The 20,819-nt window shown below is 40.5% G+C and overlaps 1 protein-coding gene across 2 annotated transcripts in view; it reads right to left on the minus strand.

The window, feature by feature from the left end:
* Positions 1-20,819, minus strand: part of SOAT1 (sterol O-acyltransferase 1) — a 69,735-nt gene that overhangs the window by 25,131 nt on the left and 23,785 nt on the right. For both annotated transcript variants that reach the window (XM_039255398.1, XM_039255397.1), the window contains exon 3: positions 13,482-13,540. In XM_039255398.1, coding sequence (XP_039111329.1) covers positions 13,482-13,540 — 59 coding nt within the window. The remainder of the gene's footprint in view (positions 1-13,481; positions 13,541-20,819) is intronic.

Raw genomic sequence — 20,819 nt, forward strand, 5'->3', positions numbered from 1 at the left:
GAGGAGAGAGAGAGAGAGAGACAGCATGAGCAGGGGAGGGTCAGAGAGAGAGGGAGTGACAGACTCTGAAACAGGCTCCAGGCTCTGAGCTGGCAGCCAGCACAGAGCCCGACGCGGGGCTCGAACCCACGAACCGCGAGATCATGACCTGAGCGAAAGTCGGACGCTTAACCGACTAAGCCACCCGGGCGCCCCAACTCCTTATCTACACTGTAGGTCTTCAATAAACTCTGCGCTCACTTCCTCTCAGCGGGTGTTTGACTTCTATCCTGAGAGAAGCCAAGGACCCTCCTGGCTGCTCCTGTGGGACAGCCCCTCTGGGTCCTTGGACCCAGTCAGTCTGCATCAAAACTGCTCCCACAATTCCCAAATGCCTTTTGGGTCCTGGGCAGTGAGATTACACTACAATCCTAGCTGTCACAATGACAGCAGACAGAAATGGAAAATACAAGATATACACATATAAATACACAGAGAACTACCTACGTGTCACCTGAGCAATACATGGGAGATCGGCAAGGAAAGCAAGTAGGAAATGATTGGAAGTGGCTTTTTTGAGCCGGGAGTTGAGCTGAAACCTCAAAAAAAAAGGAAGATTTCAGATTAAGTGAAAAGTGCCAGAAGGAGGCAATATGATAAAATGCAGAGAGATAGGAAAGCATGAGCCAAACAGCAAACATCAGCAACACAGGTTGCTTTGAAGAACAAAATATTGAGGACCTATGTTCCTTAGAAGAAACAACAAAGAGCTTGTATAGAATTATTTTTTCATATCAAGGTTACCTCCTCGTATTTTATTTTAGTTCTTCTGCCTGTTCCATTTCGATTATATGTCCATCCTCACATTTCAAAATTTTTCAACAGGATGCTCCCCCAACAAACAAAACCAAAAAAAGGGATGAAGAAAAAAAGGTGTATTCTCATTTAATCTCTAGAGTTGGACTGACTCATAAAGATTTTATTCATTTATTTTCTCCAGCCTGTATGAACATGTTTTCCCATGCGGAAGGGAAGTGCTCGTTCTGGGCAGGGTTTCAGCCATTAGAGACACAATAACGAACAAAACCAAGACCCTGTCTTCACGCCACTTAAAATCTCAACGAGGGTGGACAGGACATACAGGATGCAGGATGGGTGTTATGGAAGAAATATGCAGAGGTATGGGGGGAGAGGGGAGCAGAAGGGAAGGGGTTTTTCATAGAGGTCAATGAAAGCCTCAGAGACAGTAGGACGCGGGAGAGGATTTGAAGGACGTGAAGAGGGCAAGTTAGTGGATATCTGTGGGAAAAGTATCAGGAGGAAAAAAAGGATCAACACAAAAAACCCTGAGGCAGAAACACCCTGAGCAAATCTGAGAAATATTAAGGAAGCAGGATGTCACAGCTGAAGAGGAGTAATGAGAGCTGAGGTCAGAAAGGAGAGAGTGGGCGCCTGGCTGGCTCACAAGGTAGAACAAGTGACCCTTGACCTCAGGATTGTGAGCTCAAGCCCCATGTAAGACACAGAGCCTACTTGAAATAAGAAAAGGAAGAAAGGGATGTCAGGAAGGGGGCTACACAACGTAAGGTCTTAACACTTTGCTCCCTGCTCCTATCAGGCCACTGAAATTTTGCTCAGCATTAAAAAGAGAAGCCTGCGGGGCGCCCGGGAGCCTCAGTCGTCATGATCTCCTGGTTTGCAGGAATGAGCCCCGGATAGGGCTCTGCAATGACTTCCCTTACAAGGGTCCAACCTGCAGCAGGACACGCACACGGCTGCTACCACGTGGGCTGTCCACGGAACCTCCACGTCATCCCCGCGCAGGGGCCACGATGATCCCTGTTATCGTGCCAACTTTCGTATACGTGCTGCCAAAGCGAGGGCACGGGCTGTCCATTTCAGTTCTGGATGCTGTGCGTCCTTGCCAAAACAGCTCCTTTGTTTTCAGTAGGCTCTATACCCAATACACAGCTTGAACTCATGACCCCTGAGATCAAGGGGTACATGATCAAATACAAAAATAAACTTAAAAGGTTGGGGGGTGGCACCTGGATGGCTCAGTCAGTTAAGCATCCAACTCTTGCTTTCAGCTCAGGGCATGATCTCACAGTTCATGAGTTCGAGCCTTGTCTCAGGCTCTGCATGGACAGTGAGGAGCCTGCTTGGGATTCTCTCTCCCTCTCTCTCTCTCTCTCTCTCCCCCCTCCTTCTCTCTCAAATGTAAAGAAATAAACTTAAAAATTTGTTTTTTCAAAAAGCCTGGAATCTTGAAATGGATTCCTCATATTTTAGAACCAGTCCCCTTCCCAATTAAGAATTGGCTTAAATAGACCAGAAGCAAGAAAAAAACCATAATAAATGTTGTACAAATGTCAGTAAAAGCTGTTAAAATCAGGTCTTAATCCACCCAACTTGACGTGAATAGAGTATATAGTAAACATCTTCTGTCACAAGCGCTTGGCCTTACACTCCAAAGTACTCCACAGCGTTGGTCCTGTGGTGAGGAAACCCAACAGCAATGTCCCAACCCTCACCCTCTTCATCAACGGTACCCTCTTCTTTCCCCCTTCCTTCTATCCCTCTTCTCTCCATACTCCACGAGTCCTGCCTTTTCTTCTTTTCCAGTCACTCCACAAATAAGAGTATCCCTTGCTATCCCAACCCGCTATCCAACCCCCGGAACCAAACCGACTTGGAAGACAAAGAGCACTTTACTCAGCACCCAGGGTGATGAACAAGATAGACACAGCCCTGCTCTCACGGAGCTCACCGGCCACCAATGAGGAACGGCATAAATTATTAGTGGTGCAGGGAATGCCACAAAGTGGTATTCAGAGTGACAGGAAACGGAGATAGAGAAGACAGAAAGTAAGAGAATTAAATCACAGCCATCCCAACAGCATGAGGAACAGTATAAAGTGGTGACAGATGTCAAGTCTCCTTGTAACTTGCTTTCACAACCGCCTCCCCCACTGTGACCCCAACCTCTCACACCCTGGACAGGACAGAACACTTCTGGGGGAGGCTGAGGAAAAAAGGTACTTTTTTTAAATGTTTATTTATTTTTGAGAGATCATGAGCACACGAGCAGGGGAGAGGCAGAGGGAGAGGGAGACACAGAATCCGAAGCAGGCTCCAGGTTCTGAGCTGTCAGCACAGAGCCCAACCTGGGGCTAGAACTCACAAGCCGTGACTGTGAGATCATGCCCTGCGGTCGGACGCTTAGCCGACTGAGCCACTGAGCCCCAAAAGGTACTATTTTAATATGACTGATTTATGTCTACTTTCCCTGAAATCAAATTTATATGTGGGTAGGAAACAAGTATCTTTAGTGTTGAGTAATAAAGTAGAAAAATACAAGCTTTCAGCCAGGAAGACCTGGATTCAAATTCTACCTCCACCAGCTGAGTGTGGCCTCAGGCAAGCTATTTTACCAGTTACTCCTGTGCAAAACTGAGACAAAAAAATCTAACTTACTAAACTGCTGTGTGGAATTTTTAAAAAGCCTCAAAACAAAAGCCCCTGCACAAACTGCCCAGCACAGTATCTGACATAGTTATCACCCTACAGATACCTATCCTACTGCTACAACCTAGCCAGAGCTACCTGATTGGGGGGTGGAAGGGGGAACCCAAAAAACAAACCAAAAACATGTAATATAAAAATCATGCTATAATTATTTTTTATTTTTATTTAAATTTCTTTTTTTTTTAATTTTTTTTAATGTTTTATTTCTAGGAGAGAGAGAGAGAGAGAGACAGCGTGAGCAGGGGAGGGTCAGAGAGAGAGGGAGTCACAGACTCTGAAACAGGCTCCAGGCTCTGAGCTGGCAGCACAGCCCGATGCGGGGCTCAAACTCACGAACCGCAAGATCATGACCTAAGTGAAAGTTGGACGCTTAACCGACTAAGCCACCCAGGTGCCCCTATTTTTATTTAAATTCACATACAGTATAATACTGGTTTTAGGTATACAATACAGTGATTCAAAACTTGCATGTCACCGGCGCTCAGCGGGTCAAGTGCCCTCCGGAATTCCCTGGCGCCTACTGAAACCAAGCCCACCCCCGCCCCTCTAGTAACCATCAATTTACTCCCCTAAGGTTATGAGTTTATTTCTTAGTTTGCCTCTCCCTCTCTCTTTTTTTCCCCTTTGCTCACGTGTTTTGTTTCTAAAATTCCACATGAGTGAAAACCCTCTGACTTATTTCCCTTAGCAGAATACCTTCTAGCCGTATCCATCCCAATGCGCTGTAACTATTAAAAGGTTCAAATCTACCACATTCCTACACACAGCATTATGCCAACAAGACGCCTAATATTCATTTCTTAATGCCTAGACTTGTCCTCTTTTTCTGAGGAACTAAAGTTAGCAGAAGCTGGGGCCACCCAGACACAAGGAAGAACTCTGGTGTGGACACGGAGTTTCCTCAGCCTCCTCGTTTCACGGATCCAAATTCTGATGAAAATAAAGACTGACTGCTTGCAACTGTCACTCCCCTTGTAAGAGGACATACAGAAAAATACAGTACAAACAGTGCTCCACTTCTGCCTTTGGAGTGCTTTCAGAACATGAGACTGTCAGTAATTACAGAACTTCACCACGTGATCACTATAAATCCGAATAGCCTGATACCAGTAACCTGAAAAGGAGGTTGGGGTGTTACAGGCTTCCTAATTTGCTTATCTTCTCAATTTCATCTCTATTAGTATTAATTTCATCCAGCCCATGGATCATGATTGTCCCAGCACGACGACAGATGGACAGAAGGACGACCAAAGGAAGGAGGCAGGCAGCTAATGAGAAACTAGAAAAGCAGGGCGCTTAATCTACTTAAACAGAATCACTACATTTTAGAGCGAAAGAAACGTCATTTTTTAAAAAGAACTTCTGGGGCGCCTGGGTGGCTTAGTCGGTTAAGCGTCCGACTTTTGCTTAGGTCATGATCTCGCGGTTCGTGGGTTCGAGCCCCGCGTCGGGCTCTGTGCTGACTGCCAGCTCAGAGCCTGGAGCCTGTTTCAGTCTGTGACTCCCTCTCTCTCTGACCCTCCCCTGCTCACGCTGTCTCTCTCTCTCCTAGAAATAAATAAAACATTAAAAAAAAAAAAAAAGAACTTCTGAGTACAGTTCACACACAATACTACTTTAGAGTCAGGTGTACAACACAGTGACTCAACACCTCTATACGTGATGCTGTGCCCACAAAGGTAGCTACCATCCGTCACCTTACAACACTTTTACAATATACCACTGACTATACTCCCTATCCTGTGCCTTTCATTCCCATGACTTCCTCATTCCATTAACTGGAAGCCTGTATCTCCCACTCCCTTGCATCCATTTTGCCCATCCCCCCACCTGACCCCTCCGAAAGAAACCTCATTTTTTAAAATAAGCAGCTGAACTAGATAACCTCTAAGATTCTAAGAATGGGGAACAACCACCATGAAGCAAAGATCTCATGGTCCAAACACTTAGTGAAGGCGCACACGAGTGATCAGAGATGAGGCTGAGGACGCAAAGGGGCCAGACTGTAACAGACCTTTAGGCCATTTTAAGAATTTTTCATTTTGGGGCATCTGGGTGGCTCAGTCGGTTAAGTGTCTGACTTTGGCTCAGGTCATGATCTAATGGCTCGTGGGTTTGAGCCCCACTTTGGGCTCTGTGCTGACAGCTCAGAGCCTGGAGCCTGCTTCAGATTCTGTGTCTTCCTCTTTCTCCGCCCCTCCCCTGCTTGTTCTTTGTCTCTCTCAATCTCTCAGAAATAAAAGTTTAAAAAAAATTTTTTTTAAAGAATTTTTCGTTTTATCAAGGGCAAAAGGAAACCAATGATATTTTATTTTTTTTAATGTTTATATATTTTGAGAGTGTGCATGCATGAGGGGAGGGCAGTGTGCAGAGAGAGAAGGACAGAGAGAAGCCCAAGCAGGCTCTGTGCTCAGCACTGAGCTGGACAGGTAGGGCTCAATCTCACAACTGTGAGATCATGACCTGAGCCGACACTGAGTTGGGCGCTTAACCAGATGCCCCACAATGATATTTTAAACACAAGTTTCATAAGCATGTTCAGATTTGCATTTTAGAGAAATAATTCTTCTAAAAAGCTTTCCAAGTACAGGTTACCTTGAGCTGAGTTTTAAAATGACAAAAAAAATAAAAGAGCAAGGTCATTTATGGATAGATAAAATCACCCCATCAAAGGCACAGACTCATGAAAAAAATAAGAAAGCAAACAGAGAAAGAAACACAAAGTACAAATATATATGGGGTACAGTGTATAAAAAATTACACTCTGACTCCGCAAGGTCACATTGCTAGTCCATGAACTCCTTACGTCTCTGACTCAATGCCTGGCTTTGCATAGAGAACTTTTAACCTCTCAGAAACCAGAAACCTTTCCAGAACCAGAAACCTGACCAAAACCAGTAACGCAATAAAATAGGTAATACAATGTTTAGGTCTTAAACTAAATTAATTCAAGAGAGGTTTCCCCTAACAACCCACACTAAAGCTACTGTACCTTATTTGTTTCCTTCATCGTACTTAATACAATCTGAAATTCTATACGTTTCTTTTTGGTGTCTTAATGTCTGCCTCCCCACCTGACTTTAAACAGTGTCTTTTTGTTAACCACTGTACATCTAGCTCTCAGCAAACCAACTTGCAAGACTGCAGGTGTTAAATGTATTTCCAAACAGCTTTTGAAACCAACCCCTGGCACTGAAACGCCTACTCGTACCACTGCTGACTACTCAGTGTCTATTACAAGGCAGAAAGTACTTGTCTAAAAGAATTCCTCACCTTGATTTCTTTCTAAAAGCTAAGAAGGAAAAGGGACTAAAAATCACTACTGTGGATACTGTTAGTAATGGCTGCGACTTACTCAATGTCTGTGATACACTGTTAGGGACTTTTAGATATTAGTCTTAAACAATCTTTGTAAAATAGGGAACGTAATTCCTATTTTACGTAAGAGAGATCTAAGCTCTAACAAATCAAGTAATTAATGACTTGCCCAAGGTCACAGACCTTGTAAACTAGAGAACCAGGATTAGAAACCCCAGTCCAGATGACCTCAGACATCATGGAACATTATATTGCTTTCCTTTTTAAAAAAAAAAATTTTAATGTTTTTATTTATTTCTGAGAGACAGAGACAGACAGCGTGAGCAGGGGACGGTCAGAGAGTCAGGGAGACACAGAATCCGAAGCAGGCTCCAGGCTCTGAGCTAGCTGTCAGCACAGAGCCTGACGCGGGGCTCAAACCCACAAGCCAGGAGATCATGACCTCAGCCGAAGTCGGACGCCCAACCGACTGAGCCACCCAGGAGCCCCCATTATATTGCTTTTACCATACTGTATCTAAAATATTTTCTTTATGATTAGCTAGTGCAATAAACCAAAAAAAGCAAAAACATTAAAAAAAAAAAAAAGCCAACAATCTACATGTAGCCTGAAAATGGAAGGTAGCTTAATACGTTAGTCCTATCACAAAATTTCATTTGAGTGCACTCATGTAAAAGAGGTTTACAGTCATAAATAGTGTATTGTAATAAATTCCTCCTCATTATTAAAAAGAAAGCACTTGTTTGGAAGTTAAGTCTTGAGTATAACTATAGACTATGATATTCCTGATATCTTATTCTTATCAGTCTAAACTGAGTGAAACACATTTATGTATCTTTATCTGCTTAAGCAGCTCCCTCATCTTATCCAAATGATGTATTTTGCTATTTCTCATCATCTTTACCAACCTCCTAAGCCATTGTTAAATGCCAGAAAACCAGAAAGTATCTATCATAATTAACAAATGACACATTCGTAGGAATGACTATCATGAAATCATTTTATATCACGTTGTCAAAGAACATTTTAACACACACAAAAAACCCCCACAAAATGTTTAAAAATATATAACCAGACATATAAATTGATGCTGATTTTCCCGATGTACCTATGATGTACACGCCTACATGTGTCTATACTGTCAACATGGATCTGTGTGTATGATGGAAGAAGGAAAACAAAATATTGGGGGTGGGGCAGAACCAGAATGTTCGTCAATCAGTCGTATCCAGAATATTACCATCTGACTAGTTTTGATGCTTTGGATTCTCATTAATGTAAAATAAGGAGTAACTATCACTTATAAGGTCTTCAATAAGGCTCTAAAACTATGTAACTTCTTATCACAAATACCAACTTACACTGACACCACTCTATAGCTTTCAAAGAACATTTTTAAAGTATTCAGTTCAGTTGTTGGTCCTCTTGTTTATCTATTCTATACACAGCGTTCTGAGCCAGCATGAGGACAGAGACCATGACTTCTTCAGAATCCCAGCACCTAACCCAGTGCCTGACAAACCCCAGGAGTTGGTAATTGAAGGAGCTGAATTACTGAACACCCCCCCCCCAAAAGGGCAGACGACAGGTACCTACCTGCATTCTGTGACGGATGATACCCTAAGAACAATAAACTGATTTCCCCAAGGTTCGTCAAAGGAGACTAGAGACTGATTCATCTATGCCTTTAGGCAAAATGAGAAGAGGGAGAAAGGGCAATGTCAGAAGGCTACAGTCACACACAGCCAAAAGATGTGACCAGAAGGTCAAGGGCAGGAAAGGAGAATGGAGAGTTGTGGTAGAGGCTGTTAGGTGTCAACCCACTTTTTTTTTTTCCTAACTCAATCCTGCTCCTTGAAATTTAGATGAAATGGCTGGAGTCACCTGGACACGAAAAGAGGATTACAGCCCATGAGGTAAAGCCCAGAGGTAGAAGGGACCAGGGTCCTGGAGGACCACAGAGTCACCATAACCATTCTAGACTTCCCACCTCTACATCATTTACATGAGAGGGCAATACACACCTATCTTGTTTAAGCCCCAATTATTTATCTTGTATTTACCTCATCTTAGCACAACCTAACCTCAATGTATACAATAATCAAAGAATTTCTGGGCTGAAAAGACTCAGATTTACTTATGTCTCCAGTAGTCTGCCAATATATCAAATACACTGACACCCTCTAAAAACGTTTTTAGAAGGTTACTTGGATGAGCATTAAACCATGCAAAGAAGTCCTCGTTTGCAGACATGCCACCTGAGCCTTACTCATGACAGTTGGCTCATTTAATAGTTAGGCAACAGCATAAAGTACTGATGTGTAAAACAATATTGGAAATACTACAATAGAAGGAAATGAAATTGAAATATGTTAAATAAATATGTGTTTTTAAGACATAGGAACAGGAAGTAATTTTTCATCCCCTCACATTAGACCTAGCATTCCCTCTACAAAGCTGTCTATATTAATAAAAGTTCCACAAATATCAACAGCATCAAAGCGCTCCCTTTTTTTAACTCTTCTCATCTTCTTTTCTCTGGAAACTGTCCTCAAGGGTGAGGACAAGAACAGAATGTCTAGGCCAGGGCTGTACCATACAGCCCCACCCTTCTGGCCAAAATAGCAATTCTCTCTCCCAAAGATCTAAAATTCTGAGCTCAAAAAGAGGGACTAAAAACCTTATTAGCTGAAAAATTCAGAAGTATCTGAACTCTTGCTATTAAAGCCCTTTTCCATTTCCAAAGGCTTAAGTGTTCAACTTCCAGGATTCCAAGAGATATATTAATATCTTTCAAATGTATTTTCTCTTCCTTAGCTAAGTCATAGTAGGTTTCTTTTACCTGCAACCAGAGAAATAATTTGATAGTTTCACTAGGACAATGTTTAAACAAAGCTAATTTATCTATTAATATAAGTTGGTTGGGACTTAATCACTTGAATTTCTCTTGGACTGGTCCAAGAGCTTTTAAGTCTTATTACAACACAATTCTAAGCATTTCAAAAGGGTTACACAATGTTGTATGATTCCACCAGCACCAGAACTTATTATAATTACTTAAAACTTTCTGATGACAGCACTTGGACCTAGATGTGACTTTAAGAGGTCCAATTAGTTCAGTCACTAGTTTCATCATCTCTTGTTCTTCTTCCCTTCAGACCAAAGAGCTTGCTCAGTACTCAACAACCCTCTGCACACTTCTAAGATGAGCTCTTCCATCTTTCAGAGAGCTCTTTGTCAGTTGCCAGGTTTAGCAAACACGCGTACAGAAAACCAAGTAAATGTGAACTTGCTAACAATGACTTGTTTAGTCTAATTATGTCTCAAATATTGCATGGTGACTACAAAATTATTTGTTGTTTATCTGGAATTCAAAAGTATGCCTACTGCATTTTATCTGAAAGCTCCTGTTCTGTGGAGCTGAAAGAGTCACCCTATAAAATCCGCAGACACCATGCTCTTTACACCAGGTAAACGGTGATTTAGGAGCAAAAGTTTAAGTTAGTGATGCAAAGACACAGACTACTGGGGCTGGAGGAGACCCTGGACGTAGCTAGTCCCATGTCCTCACCTTAAAGATTAGGGGAAGATGGTCCAATGTTGAGTGACCAACAGGGTTGGGGCAGGACTCCAAATTACAAATGACTACAAAGATTCTTGATTTTCGTTAGTCTTAATAATTACTTCTAAAAGCCCGTAAGAGAAAAGAAGTCAATCTCATGGCTCTAAACAATATTCACATACCTGTCACCTCAATGGTCATTTCTCATTAGTAAATATCAACCCACAAAACAACAACAAAATATAACCAGTTAAGAGATCACTCTCATAAATGGATAATTTAATAAAATTATGTATGTAAAGCACCTAGTACAAGGCGTGGCCCCTAACAAGACATCTAAATGCAGCTCCTTTCTCCTCCCTGCCTGTTTACTTACTAATACTAAAATATTACATAGCTTCCTATCTTGTCTTATCTCCAAACTCTATACATCATCTTCAACTTCATATCAGCATAGCATTCCTAATACATCTCCCTCAGAAACATTCCAATTAATAAACAATGGCAAGATGTTCGATCTCTTTAGATATCAAATTGTCAATAACAACATTCCTAAGTCAAATCACCAAAAGTTCACCAAAAGAATTTCTGATTTCATTCAGAAAGCACCATGTAATAAAAGCAGGGTAGAGAGTAAGAGTATACATTAAGTATACAGTATAAAGTATAAAGGAGGAAGGACATCATTTCAAGGTGATATTTAGAAAACTGTAGAGGCAGCAACAGGAGCTACAATTGGAAGGATATACAGTATTTTGATTGGTGAAACAGGAAATTAAAGAAAGCTTCAAGCAGAAGGAGCTTTATGAACAGGGCATGAAGGCAGAGAGGCAAATGCTTTACAACCTAGCCTCAATTTTGCAAATGTATTGTTCTTTCTGTCAGGCCCCAAAAGGGGCACAGAGGCCCATCAAGTGTCACTTCCAAAAGACGGTGTGAGTTTCCTACCTCCACACTTCTGCTCAAGCTATGTCCTCCCTTGCACTACTATGTCACGCACACTTGCACATCATAGAGTAATAAATACTGGATTAACCAACATCTGCCTTCCCTTCCCCTCAGTTTCCTTTCCATTCTTTCATTCATCTCTTTCTCTCCTTCAAATCCTCCTAACTGACCAAACTAAAAACGTAATAATTTTATTCACCGATTAATACACAAAGCAGATAAGTAGGATGTTGTCTTCATAACAAAGTTTCACCTTAAATCCTTGAAACATCCCCCCTGTGTCCATCATATGCCGCCCCCTCCCCCCCACCTCTGCTTCCTACTACATACCCCTTCCCCTCCCTTTCCTCTTTGGGTTTGTGCTTCTGCATTAAAAAAGAAATTCTCTCCCACTTTAGATTTTTTTTTTTTAAATAAACAGTAATGATATCCCTTTAACGTATTTGAAACTTGCCCTCACAAACAGAACACAGTAAGGGCTTTGTGTCCTTGCTGGGAAGGGGAGAAGGAACAAGAGAACAGAAGGGGAGAAAAGTAACAGAAGGTAAATCCAGGTGCGTCCAGCCAGTCTAGAGGAACAAGGGGCAGAAATACTCCAGTCTGCCATAAAAACTAAATGTCTTTATTTTAATCACTGTATTTGCAAGAATGAGCCCTTAAAAACAGCACACGTGCCCTTAAAAAACTTTCTTTTGCTAGCCGAAATTATAAATGATCCCTCAGGTAAGTGGAGGTTATCTAATCATCAACTCTTTAAACAGTCCCTTACAATGGAACAAATTATTAAATGGAAAAGACATGTACCAGAAATAATCTTGATCACTGCAGTTGTAAAGGCTTACACAGGTAACCCAGTAAAAATCAGGAAAAATAAACAAAAACTTAACAAATGTTACCTAGAAGTCTAGACTCACGGTTTCAAGCATAGTAAATATACCACTGAATACCGCTTTGTAAAAATACAGTGAGTCAGGGGCACCTGGGTTGTCGGTTAAGGGTCCAACTGCAGCTCAAGTCATGATCTCACGGATCGTGAGTTTGAGTCTCGTGTTGGTCTGTGCGGACAGCTCAGAGCCTGAACCCTGCTTTGGATTCTGTGTCTCCCTCTCTCGCTGTCCCTCCTCCCCTGTTCACACTCTTGCTTCTCTCTCTCAAAAAATGAGTAAATGTTAAATTGAAAAAAATACAGTGAATCATTACATTGTAGAAATCACAAATATACCGGACGGATGAGTGGAGGTAGAGAGAGGTCTGTTAATGTTAAGCAAACAGGTATAATAGTGCCAGCATCATCCTTGGACTGAAAAAGTGCTGTACTTCAACAGACGAGACAAAAATGAAAGCTTTATGTCCCAGACTAGAGAACTGAAAAACTAGCACTTATAATTATAAGACACTAATACTAAAGTGGATGTAAATACTCTTGCACATACTGTTTTATGAAATACGATCATAAAAATATCTAAATAAATTATCCTATATAAAGGCATATATGCGTACTAAATTAATAAATAAAAACAGGCCTATTCCATCACTAATGGATGCCTACATACTCAAGTTGACCCAGTAAGTTTTGGAAGTGATCTTCTCATTGGAAAAAAGACTGCCTTGGATTTGAAGTCACATTACATTTAGGCACATACAGTATTAGGTTAATAGTAAACCAAAAAAAAAATTGTTCTTGGTTCTCTAGCATTTCCTGAGGGCACTGCTGAATTCTGAATTGTAGAACAGTTCGCCTCACTTGAAATGGCTCCATGTTGTTTTTGACTTCGTATTTCTTCTTCATCCCTAACAAGGAATCTTATTGGAGACTTATTATTTACTATGAACCACAATTGTTCTTTCATAAAGCACTCGCATTGACATTCAGGAATTCAACTATATCATGGGTCACAAAAATCAAGTTCTGCCAGTACAAGCCAGGAAATGAGAGTGATGGACAGGACAGAAGAGAAAAAAGCAATCTGGTTCTTCAATGCAGGATGGCAAGGTGACAGACCTTCTCTTCCTGTTCCAAGCAGGACACTGTCAACTGATGAGAAAGGTAAATTATTCCAGAAGCAACTAAGCATTAAAAATTTTTCGAAACAAAGCTTCCTACCCTAACTCTACATTATTGTTTCTAGAATATGGAGCTACTTACCTCTGCCTCCGCTGTCAACCGTATCTTCTTTGCCATCAACTGTTTTAGGTCTACCCTACCTAAAGAAAAAAAATAGGTAACTTTTAATTGATGGACACTGTAGCAGGGTGCCTGCGTGGCTCGGTAGGTTAAATGTCCAAACTCTTGGTTTCAGCTCAGGTTATGATCTGATGTCCAGCCAAAAACTGGTATAGGAATGTTTATAGCAGCATAATTCACATTAACAGAAAGAAAAACAACTCAAATATCCATTAACTGAGAGATTAATAGAATGTGGTCGACCCACAGAATGGAATATTATCCAGCAGTAACAGGAGAGAAACACTCATACGCTAATATGGATGAAACCTGAAAACATGCTAAATGAAAGTCAGTCCAGAACAGACAATTCTACATAGACAGACAGAAGGTTGGTGGTTGCCCAGAGGTCAGGAGTAGGTAGGAGGGTGAAGAATAAGGAATGCATGCATAATGCATACAGGGTTGTTTTTTTTCTAGGGTGGGGGGGGTTGAAAATATTCTAAAATTTACAATCTCCTTATTCTGAAAGACTCCTTTCAGTATATTAAGTCACATTAATGTAACTTCCTAATGTTTAATTTAATTGAGGCTATTAATCTATTATTAGTTAATCTAACTTGAGCACCTTTCTCATAATTTTCAAGAAAAATTGATTTTTCAGGTATGAAAATATTTGGTTTTTATGAGCATCTGTTGCTCTGTATGATTCCCATATACATTGTACACTGTGATTTATTACTGTCGTGGAATTATAGACAGTTCCTTAATTTCATAGTGAATCATAGTACTATTATAATTTAACCAAGCAGCTGGACCGTCTGCCCTTTTATTCTTTATATTTTAAAGTTTATTTGAGAGAGAGAGAGGTTGTGAGTGGGGAAGGAACAGGGAGAGAGAGGGAAAGAATGAGAATCCCAAGCAGGCTCTGTGCCACTAGCTGCAGAGCCCAACATGGGGCTCAAACTCACAAGCCGTGAGATCATGACCTGAGCCGAAAACCAAGAGTCGATCACTTAACCAACTGAGCCTCCCAGGAGCTTGTCTGCTCTTTTAATAAACTATGGGAAGACTTCATTTTGAAAGAAATTTGCCTCCGTTCATGAGTCTGTCTTCACATATATCTTCCATAATAGCTTAGCTAAATTTTAGCTTTTGATATGTTTATTAAATACTTTTAAAGTTTTTTAGGTAAAGGTTCTAACTTGTATCCTATCTATAGGAAGAAAAAAAATTAAATAAAAAAGTTTTTTTAAGTTTTTCTTTTGTAAAAGATTCACAGCTTAAAGCAACAACTTTAAACATAACTAGAAAAGTTAAAAGTCAATGCAGAAGCTAATGTCTACTCTATTAAAGTTGGTGCCCATTAATAGTTGCATACATCACTCACTTCACATACTAAAATAATGTTTGTTATTGGAACCTCTTGTTAAGGTTAGATTTTTCTTTGAGTTGGAGTTTTACTGAAATTCACTTAAGTTCAGCATAGACTTACTGATCTTGAAATAGTACCTTTTTCATTACTGTATTGTTTTCAAAGCATATCTTCAAATATTATAGTACCTTCTTCCAGAAAAGGAATTTTTTTTTTTAAATATTTTATTTATTTCCAGGAGAGAGAGAGAGAGACAGCGCGAGCAAGGGAGGGTCAGAGAGAGAGGGAGTCACAGACTGAAACAGGCTCCAGGCTCTGAGCTGGCAGTCAGCACAGAGCCCGACGCGGGGCTCGAACCCACGAACCGCGAGATCATGACCTAAGCGAAAGTCGGACGCTTAACCGACTAAGCCACCCAGGCGCCCCCCAGAAAAGGAATTTTATAATCTGATAGTAAATGCTATTTTATCTTTCTTTTAACTTTTTTAATGCTTATTAATTTTTTTTATTAAATATTTTTTAAATGTTTTTATTAATTTTTGAGAAAGAGACAGCATGATCAGGGGAAGGTCAGAGAGACTGGGAGACACAGAATCCGAAGACAGGCTCCAGGCTCTGAGCTGGCTGTCAGCACAGAGCCTGACGCGGGGCTCAAACCCACAACTGTGAGATCATGACCTGGGCTGAAGTCAGACGCTTAGCCGACTGAGCCACCCAGGTGCCCCTAAAAAAAAATTTTTTTTAATGTTCATTTTTGAGTCAGAGACAGAAGGAACACAAACAGGGGAAGGGCAGAGAGAGAGGGAGACACAGAATCGGAAGCAGGCTCCAGGCTCTGAGCTGTCAGCACAGAGCCCAAGGCAGGGCTTGAGCTCACGGACCACGAGATCATGACCTGGGCCACAGTCAAACACTTAACTGACTGAGCCACCCAGGCGCCCCAATGTTTATTAATTTTTTTGAGAGTGACACAGAGCATGAGTGGGGGAGGGGCAGAGAGAAAGGGAGACACAGAATCCCAAGCAGGCTCCAGGTTCTGAGCTGTCAGCACAGAGCCCAACGCGAAGCTTGAACCCAGACGGGAAGATCATGACTTGAGCCGAAGTGGACACTCAATGGACAGAGCCACCCAGCTGCCCCTATTTTATCTTTTTAATTGAAATGTCAAGATGTCTACTATACTATGGGAACCAATAATATCAGACATCATCATGTGTAAAGAGATCTTCCACACAAATAGGTGAATAAAACAGAACAGAATGCGAGCTGAAACATGCGAGCTGAAACATAAGCGAGCTGAAACATGAAGATGACTGCCACTTCTCTTTGCTGTCTTTGTAAAAACCTATAACGTAACTTTGTATCATTTTAGTAGTATCTTTTACTGAGAATTTACATTTTCTCATCTATTTTCCTTGGCAAAATTTACCTGATTCTGCTGTTTCAGAATCAGCAATTGCTACTGTATAGTCTACTTAAAGAAGGAGTGAAGGGCACTCTAAATTAAGTAATTTCCAAGAAATACTTACTTTGCAGGTTAAAAAAGAAAACCACACAGGCCAAAAATAGAGTCATATATGCCAAGCCAAGTCATTAGGTTAGGAACCTAACCTAATTAAAGTTTCCACTACTTCCTGAAATGCAGTTTTAACCAATCAGGAATTATCTGGTCAGTATCAACGAGGTCATCGGCTACATGACCTCTCTATCCCGCCCCCAAACAAAGGAAGAGAAGGTAATCCATCCATAAGACTTCCGCCCTTCCTGTTGCTAACTGTCGTACCCAGTTACTACCTATAAAATCTCTCCAGTTTGTGCACCTCCTCTGAGCTCCCCTCTACTTGCTAGATGCACTGATGTCTGATTCATGAATGAATTAATAAATCCAATTCCTCCAGTTGGATTTTTGTTCTTTAACACCAGAATGAACTTTAGGGGCATATTTGGGGCATATTTGGGCTAATTTTTTTTTCCTTTAATGTTTATTTCTGAGAGAGAGACAGAAAGTGACTGGAGGAGCAAGAGGGGCAGACACAGAAGCTGAAGCAGGCTCCAAGCTTCGAGCTGTCAGCACAGAGCCCAACACAGGGCTCAAACCCATGAACCATGAGATTGTGACCTGGGCCGAAGTTGGGATTCTGAACTGACTGAGCCACCCAGGTACCCCGAATTTGGGCTAATTTAAATTTAATAACTTTCTCTCCCTATTCTAAAAGTAATCTTCATTACAGGAAACTAAAATCCAAACGCTCTCTCCCAAAAGAGCTCTAACAAAACTACCCATTGTCTTACAGTGTTCAAGTACCTAATGTTAATGCTTTAGTAAATATCATTTGTCCTTCTACTTCGGCAAATACACATACTATAAATGTACATACTATAAAAAGAGACTCTTACATACAGTTTCAGAACTTGCTTTTCTCACTTAAGAGAGTATCTTTCCACGTCACTACATATTCCTCTGTATCATTTTTATTCACCTATTATTCTGTTTTTATGACTGAAACTTACTATATTTAATCCCCTATTAGACATTTAAACTATTTATATCCTTTTACAATACTCCAGTTGGGAAAAAGGCATGGAGAAAGAGAAGGTCCAAAATGCAGCCCATCAAAGGTCTATAATGGGAGACAAAAATAAGTAATAATGGCTGAGAACTTTCCAGGATCGTAGAAAGAGGCCAATCCTCAAATTAAGTCAGGCCAAGCAGGATAAATAAAAATCTACACTTAGATATATCACAGCGAAATTGTAACACACAGGTTTATTTTAAAAAACATCTCTTAGAAGCAGCCGGAAAGCAAATATCACCTACAAGAGAACTGTAATTATGCCTGACTTACCAACACCAACAACTGAAGCCATCAGTTAGTGGATTAGTATCTCCAACCGTTGACAGTGGTGTTTATAACTGGGACGGTCATGTCATGAAGAGCCTGGGTGTATTTTACCAAAGGCTCTGAGGCAACCAAGAATTTTAAGCAGGAAAGTAACAGATTTGCTAATGGAAAGCCCACTCCGTAGCAGGCTGAGAAAGACTACAGAAGAGAGAAATGCAATAAATCCAGACAAGAAATGAAATAGTAAGCCAACAAAAGGCAGTGAGGGTAGGTAGGAGAAGATAAATTCTGAAGATATTCACAAACTGGTAACTAAATAGGCAATATGAGAGTAAGACAAATATTAACTTGATTTTTCTGTCAATTATAAGAATGCTTTTTTGATTTAGTTCTCTACTATCTATGATTGGACCATGGTTTTATAAATAATCTATTTATTTTACAGATAAATGAATATTGAAGATTCTTCCCTTCAAATAATTCAATTACCATGGGGAAATGGGGAGAGAAATCATTGTAAAAGATTAATTCTCACCTCCTGTACATCACTTCCAAAAGGAATATGTTTATCCATAAATAACATAACCAACATCACAAACTGGTTTTATCTAGTTGGGGACTGAAAAATGGGGAGTATTTTTGCTCACAGCTAGACTAGCCTCTGAAGGCCTCACTCTAAATGACATTAAAGCTACACAGTAGAAGAAAAATACATTAAATAGCCAATTCTACTCATGCTCCTTCACCTTAAAATTAACTTCACATGATATTTGAAAGATATTTCTTACTACCAAAAAATTAAAAAATTAAATATCATAAAAGCCAAAAAAATAATGTCCTAAAAGCTAATCTGCAATGATTTTTATTTTATTAATTTTTATTTTTTCTTAAATATTTTATTGTCAAGTTGGTTTCCATATTTTTATTATTTTTAAATGTTCTTTATTTATTTTTGAGAGATGGACAGAGTATGAATGGGGGAGAGGCAGAGGGAGGGGGGCACAGAATCTGAAGCAGGCTCCAGGCTCTGAGCCGTCAGCACAGAGCCGGATGTGGAAGCTTGAACCCATGAACTGTGAGATCATGACCTGAGCCAAAATCAGACGTTTGACTGAGCCACCCAGGAGCCTCTCTAACGTGATGATTTAAAGTACAGACAACCACTGGGGTGTGGGGGAGAAGGGAGAATGGGTGATGGGCATGGAGGAGGGCACTTGTTGGGATGAGCACTGAGTGTTAGATGGAAACCAACTTGACAATAAATATATTAAAAATAAATAAATAAATAAAGTGCAGACATCCAACCACATAAGTCAACTCAAGGCTTCTAAGTTTTCTAAAACACTGATCATGCAGTTTCTGTTAAGATATGCCTAGGTCTACTGATATCACTAACTTATAACATTCATATTACTGAAAACTGATCATTAACTCATAACATCTAATTAGCAGACCCAAGGATGAATCCCTTAAAAAAAAAAACAAACAACTACTCTACACTTTGTTTTCTCCTAGACCTCTGATCTCCAACAAATAAATCAGGCTTGCAACATTTACCTTTGTGAACACTACCTAACCCTCATGAAGTCTACTGTATTTCATGGGAATATTTAAAATTTATTCCCTGAAATATCAAAAATCTTATTTTAACCAGTTTTGATGAAGAGCTTCCTAAAATCATCACATGCTATACCCCCTTAAAAAAAAAAAAACTATATCCTACACACTTTTATGTCCAATAAAAGAGATCATTTACTGTACTGCGCTATCAATACCTATAGTACACCTGAAACGAGAGCACTCAGGACTACACTAACAACTCCAAGGAGTTGTGTCTTTCAACTTGGGCTGTCTCTTCACGGCTTTGCATCAAATCTGCTTCCTCTAACAATCCTATGTTTATACTATGCCAAATCCACTGCCAAGGTTGCCCAGAAGTAAAAAATAACCAAGCTCATTAAACTGGTAACTCATTTATTCATTCAATTACATATTCAACTCATTAAATAAAAACCCAGTGAATACCCAATATATAATGAGTAGTACACACATATTCTAAACCCTTCCTTTAGAATCTCAGGAGAAATGTGCAAACATAGATAATTACAACACACAGATGACTGTAGGGAGGAGTGAGCTTTTGCAGAGGAAGTCAATATTTGAGCTGGGTCCCAGATGATAAAGAAAAATCTTGGTGAACAGGTGCTAGAAAGAGCATAAAGACTTGTAAAAAGTTGGGTTTGGGGGGGGACTTGAGCCTGGGTCAAATGTCTCTCGGGTGCCATGCTTTCTTTGCTTTACAAAACTGATTTTGTATAGGCTTTTGCCTAAAGGCAGCTTTTTATTTACCTGCTTTCTAAATGACCAACTCTCCAGATCAGTGCTGTCCAACAGAAATATAATACGAACCACACATGTAATTTTAAATTTTCTAGGAGCCACGTTAGAAAGTAAAAACTGGGTACAAGTTGAGTCCTTGAAATGTGGTATGTATTTTATGACAATGTTCTCTCAATTCAGACTAGCCACATTTCAAATGCTAAACTGGACAATACTGAAAAGTAAGTCTACTGGCTCCCATACTGAATGGCGTGGTTCTTTTTCAAGTTTATTTATTTGTTTTGAGGTGGCGGGGAGGGGGGCAGAAAAAGACAGAATCTCAAGCAGGCTCTGCGCTGTTCTGACAAAGAACCCCACAAACCGTGAGATCATGACCTGAGCCAAAATCAAGCTGTCAAGACGCTTAACCTAATGGGCCACCCAGGTGCCCCATGAATGGTATAGTTCTAATTCAGGGGTCAGAACATTTTTTTTCAGTAATGGGCTAGAGAACAAGTTATTTCAGACTTTGTGTATTTCAGACCATATGGCCCACTCCACACACAAACATGGCTGTGTTGGCCAACTCCCGTTCTAGATGGCTAATGTACTGTAAATCTGGCTGACAAAACTGCCAGGTATGTACACGACTTCTTGTAAGTTAACAGAACTATGGCGAATGCTGGTGGCTGCTTCCCCAATAAGGGCATGTGCTTCATTCCCCTTGCCAGAGACTGACTTGAGACGGAGCATGAGTATCTGTCAGAGCAAGGGCACCATAAA

Source organism: Hyaena hyaena, unplaced genomic scaffold (assembly GCF_003009895.1).
Source record: "Hyaena hyaena isolate Hyena2069 unplaced genomic scaffold, ASM300989v1 scaffold_525, whole genome shotgun sequence".
NCBI lineage: Eukaryota > Metazoa > Chordata > Mammalia > Carnivora > Hyaenidae > Hyaena > Hyaena hyaena.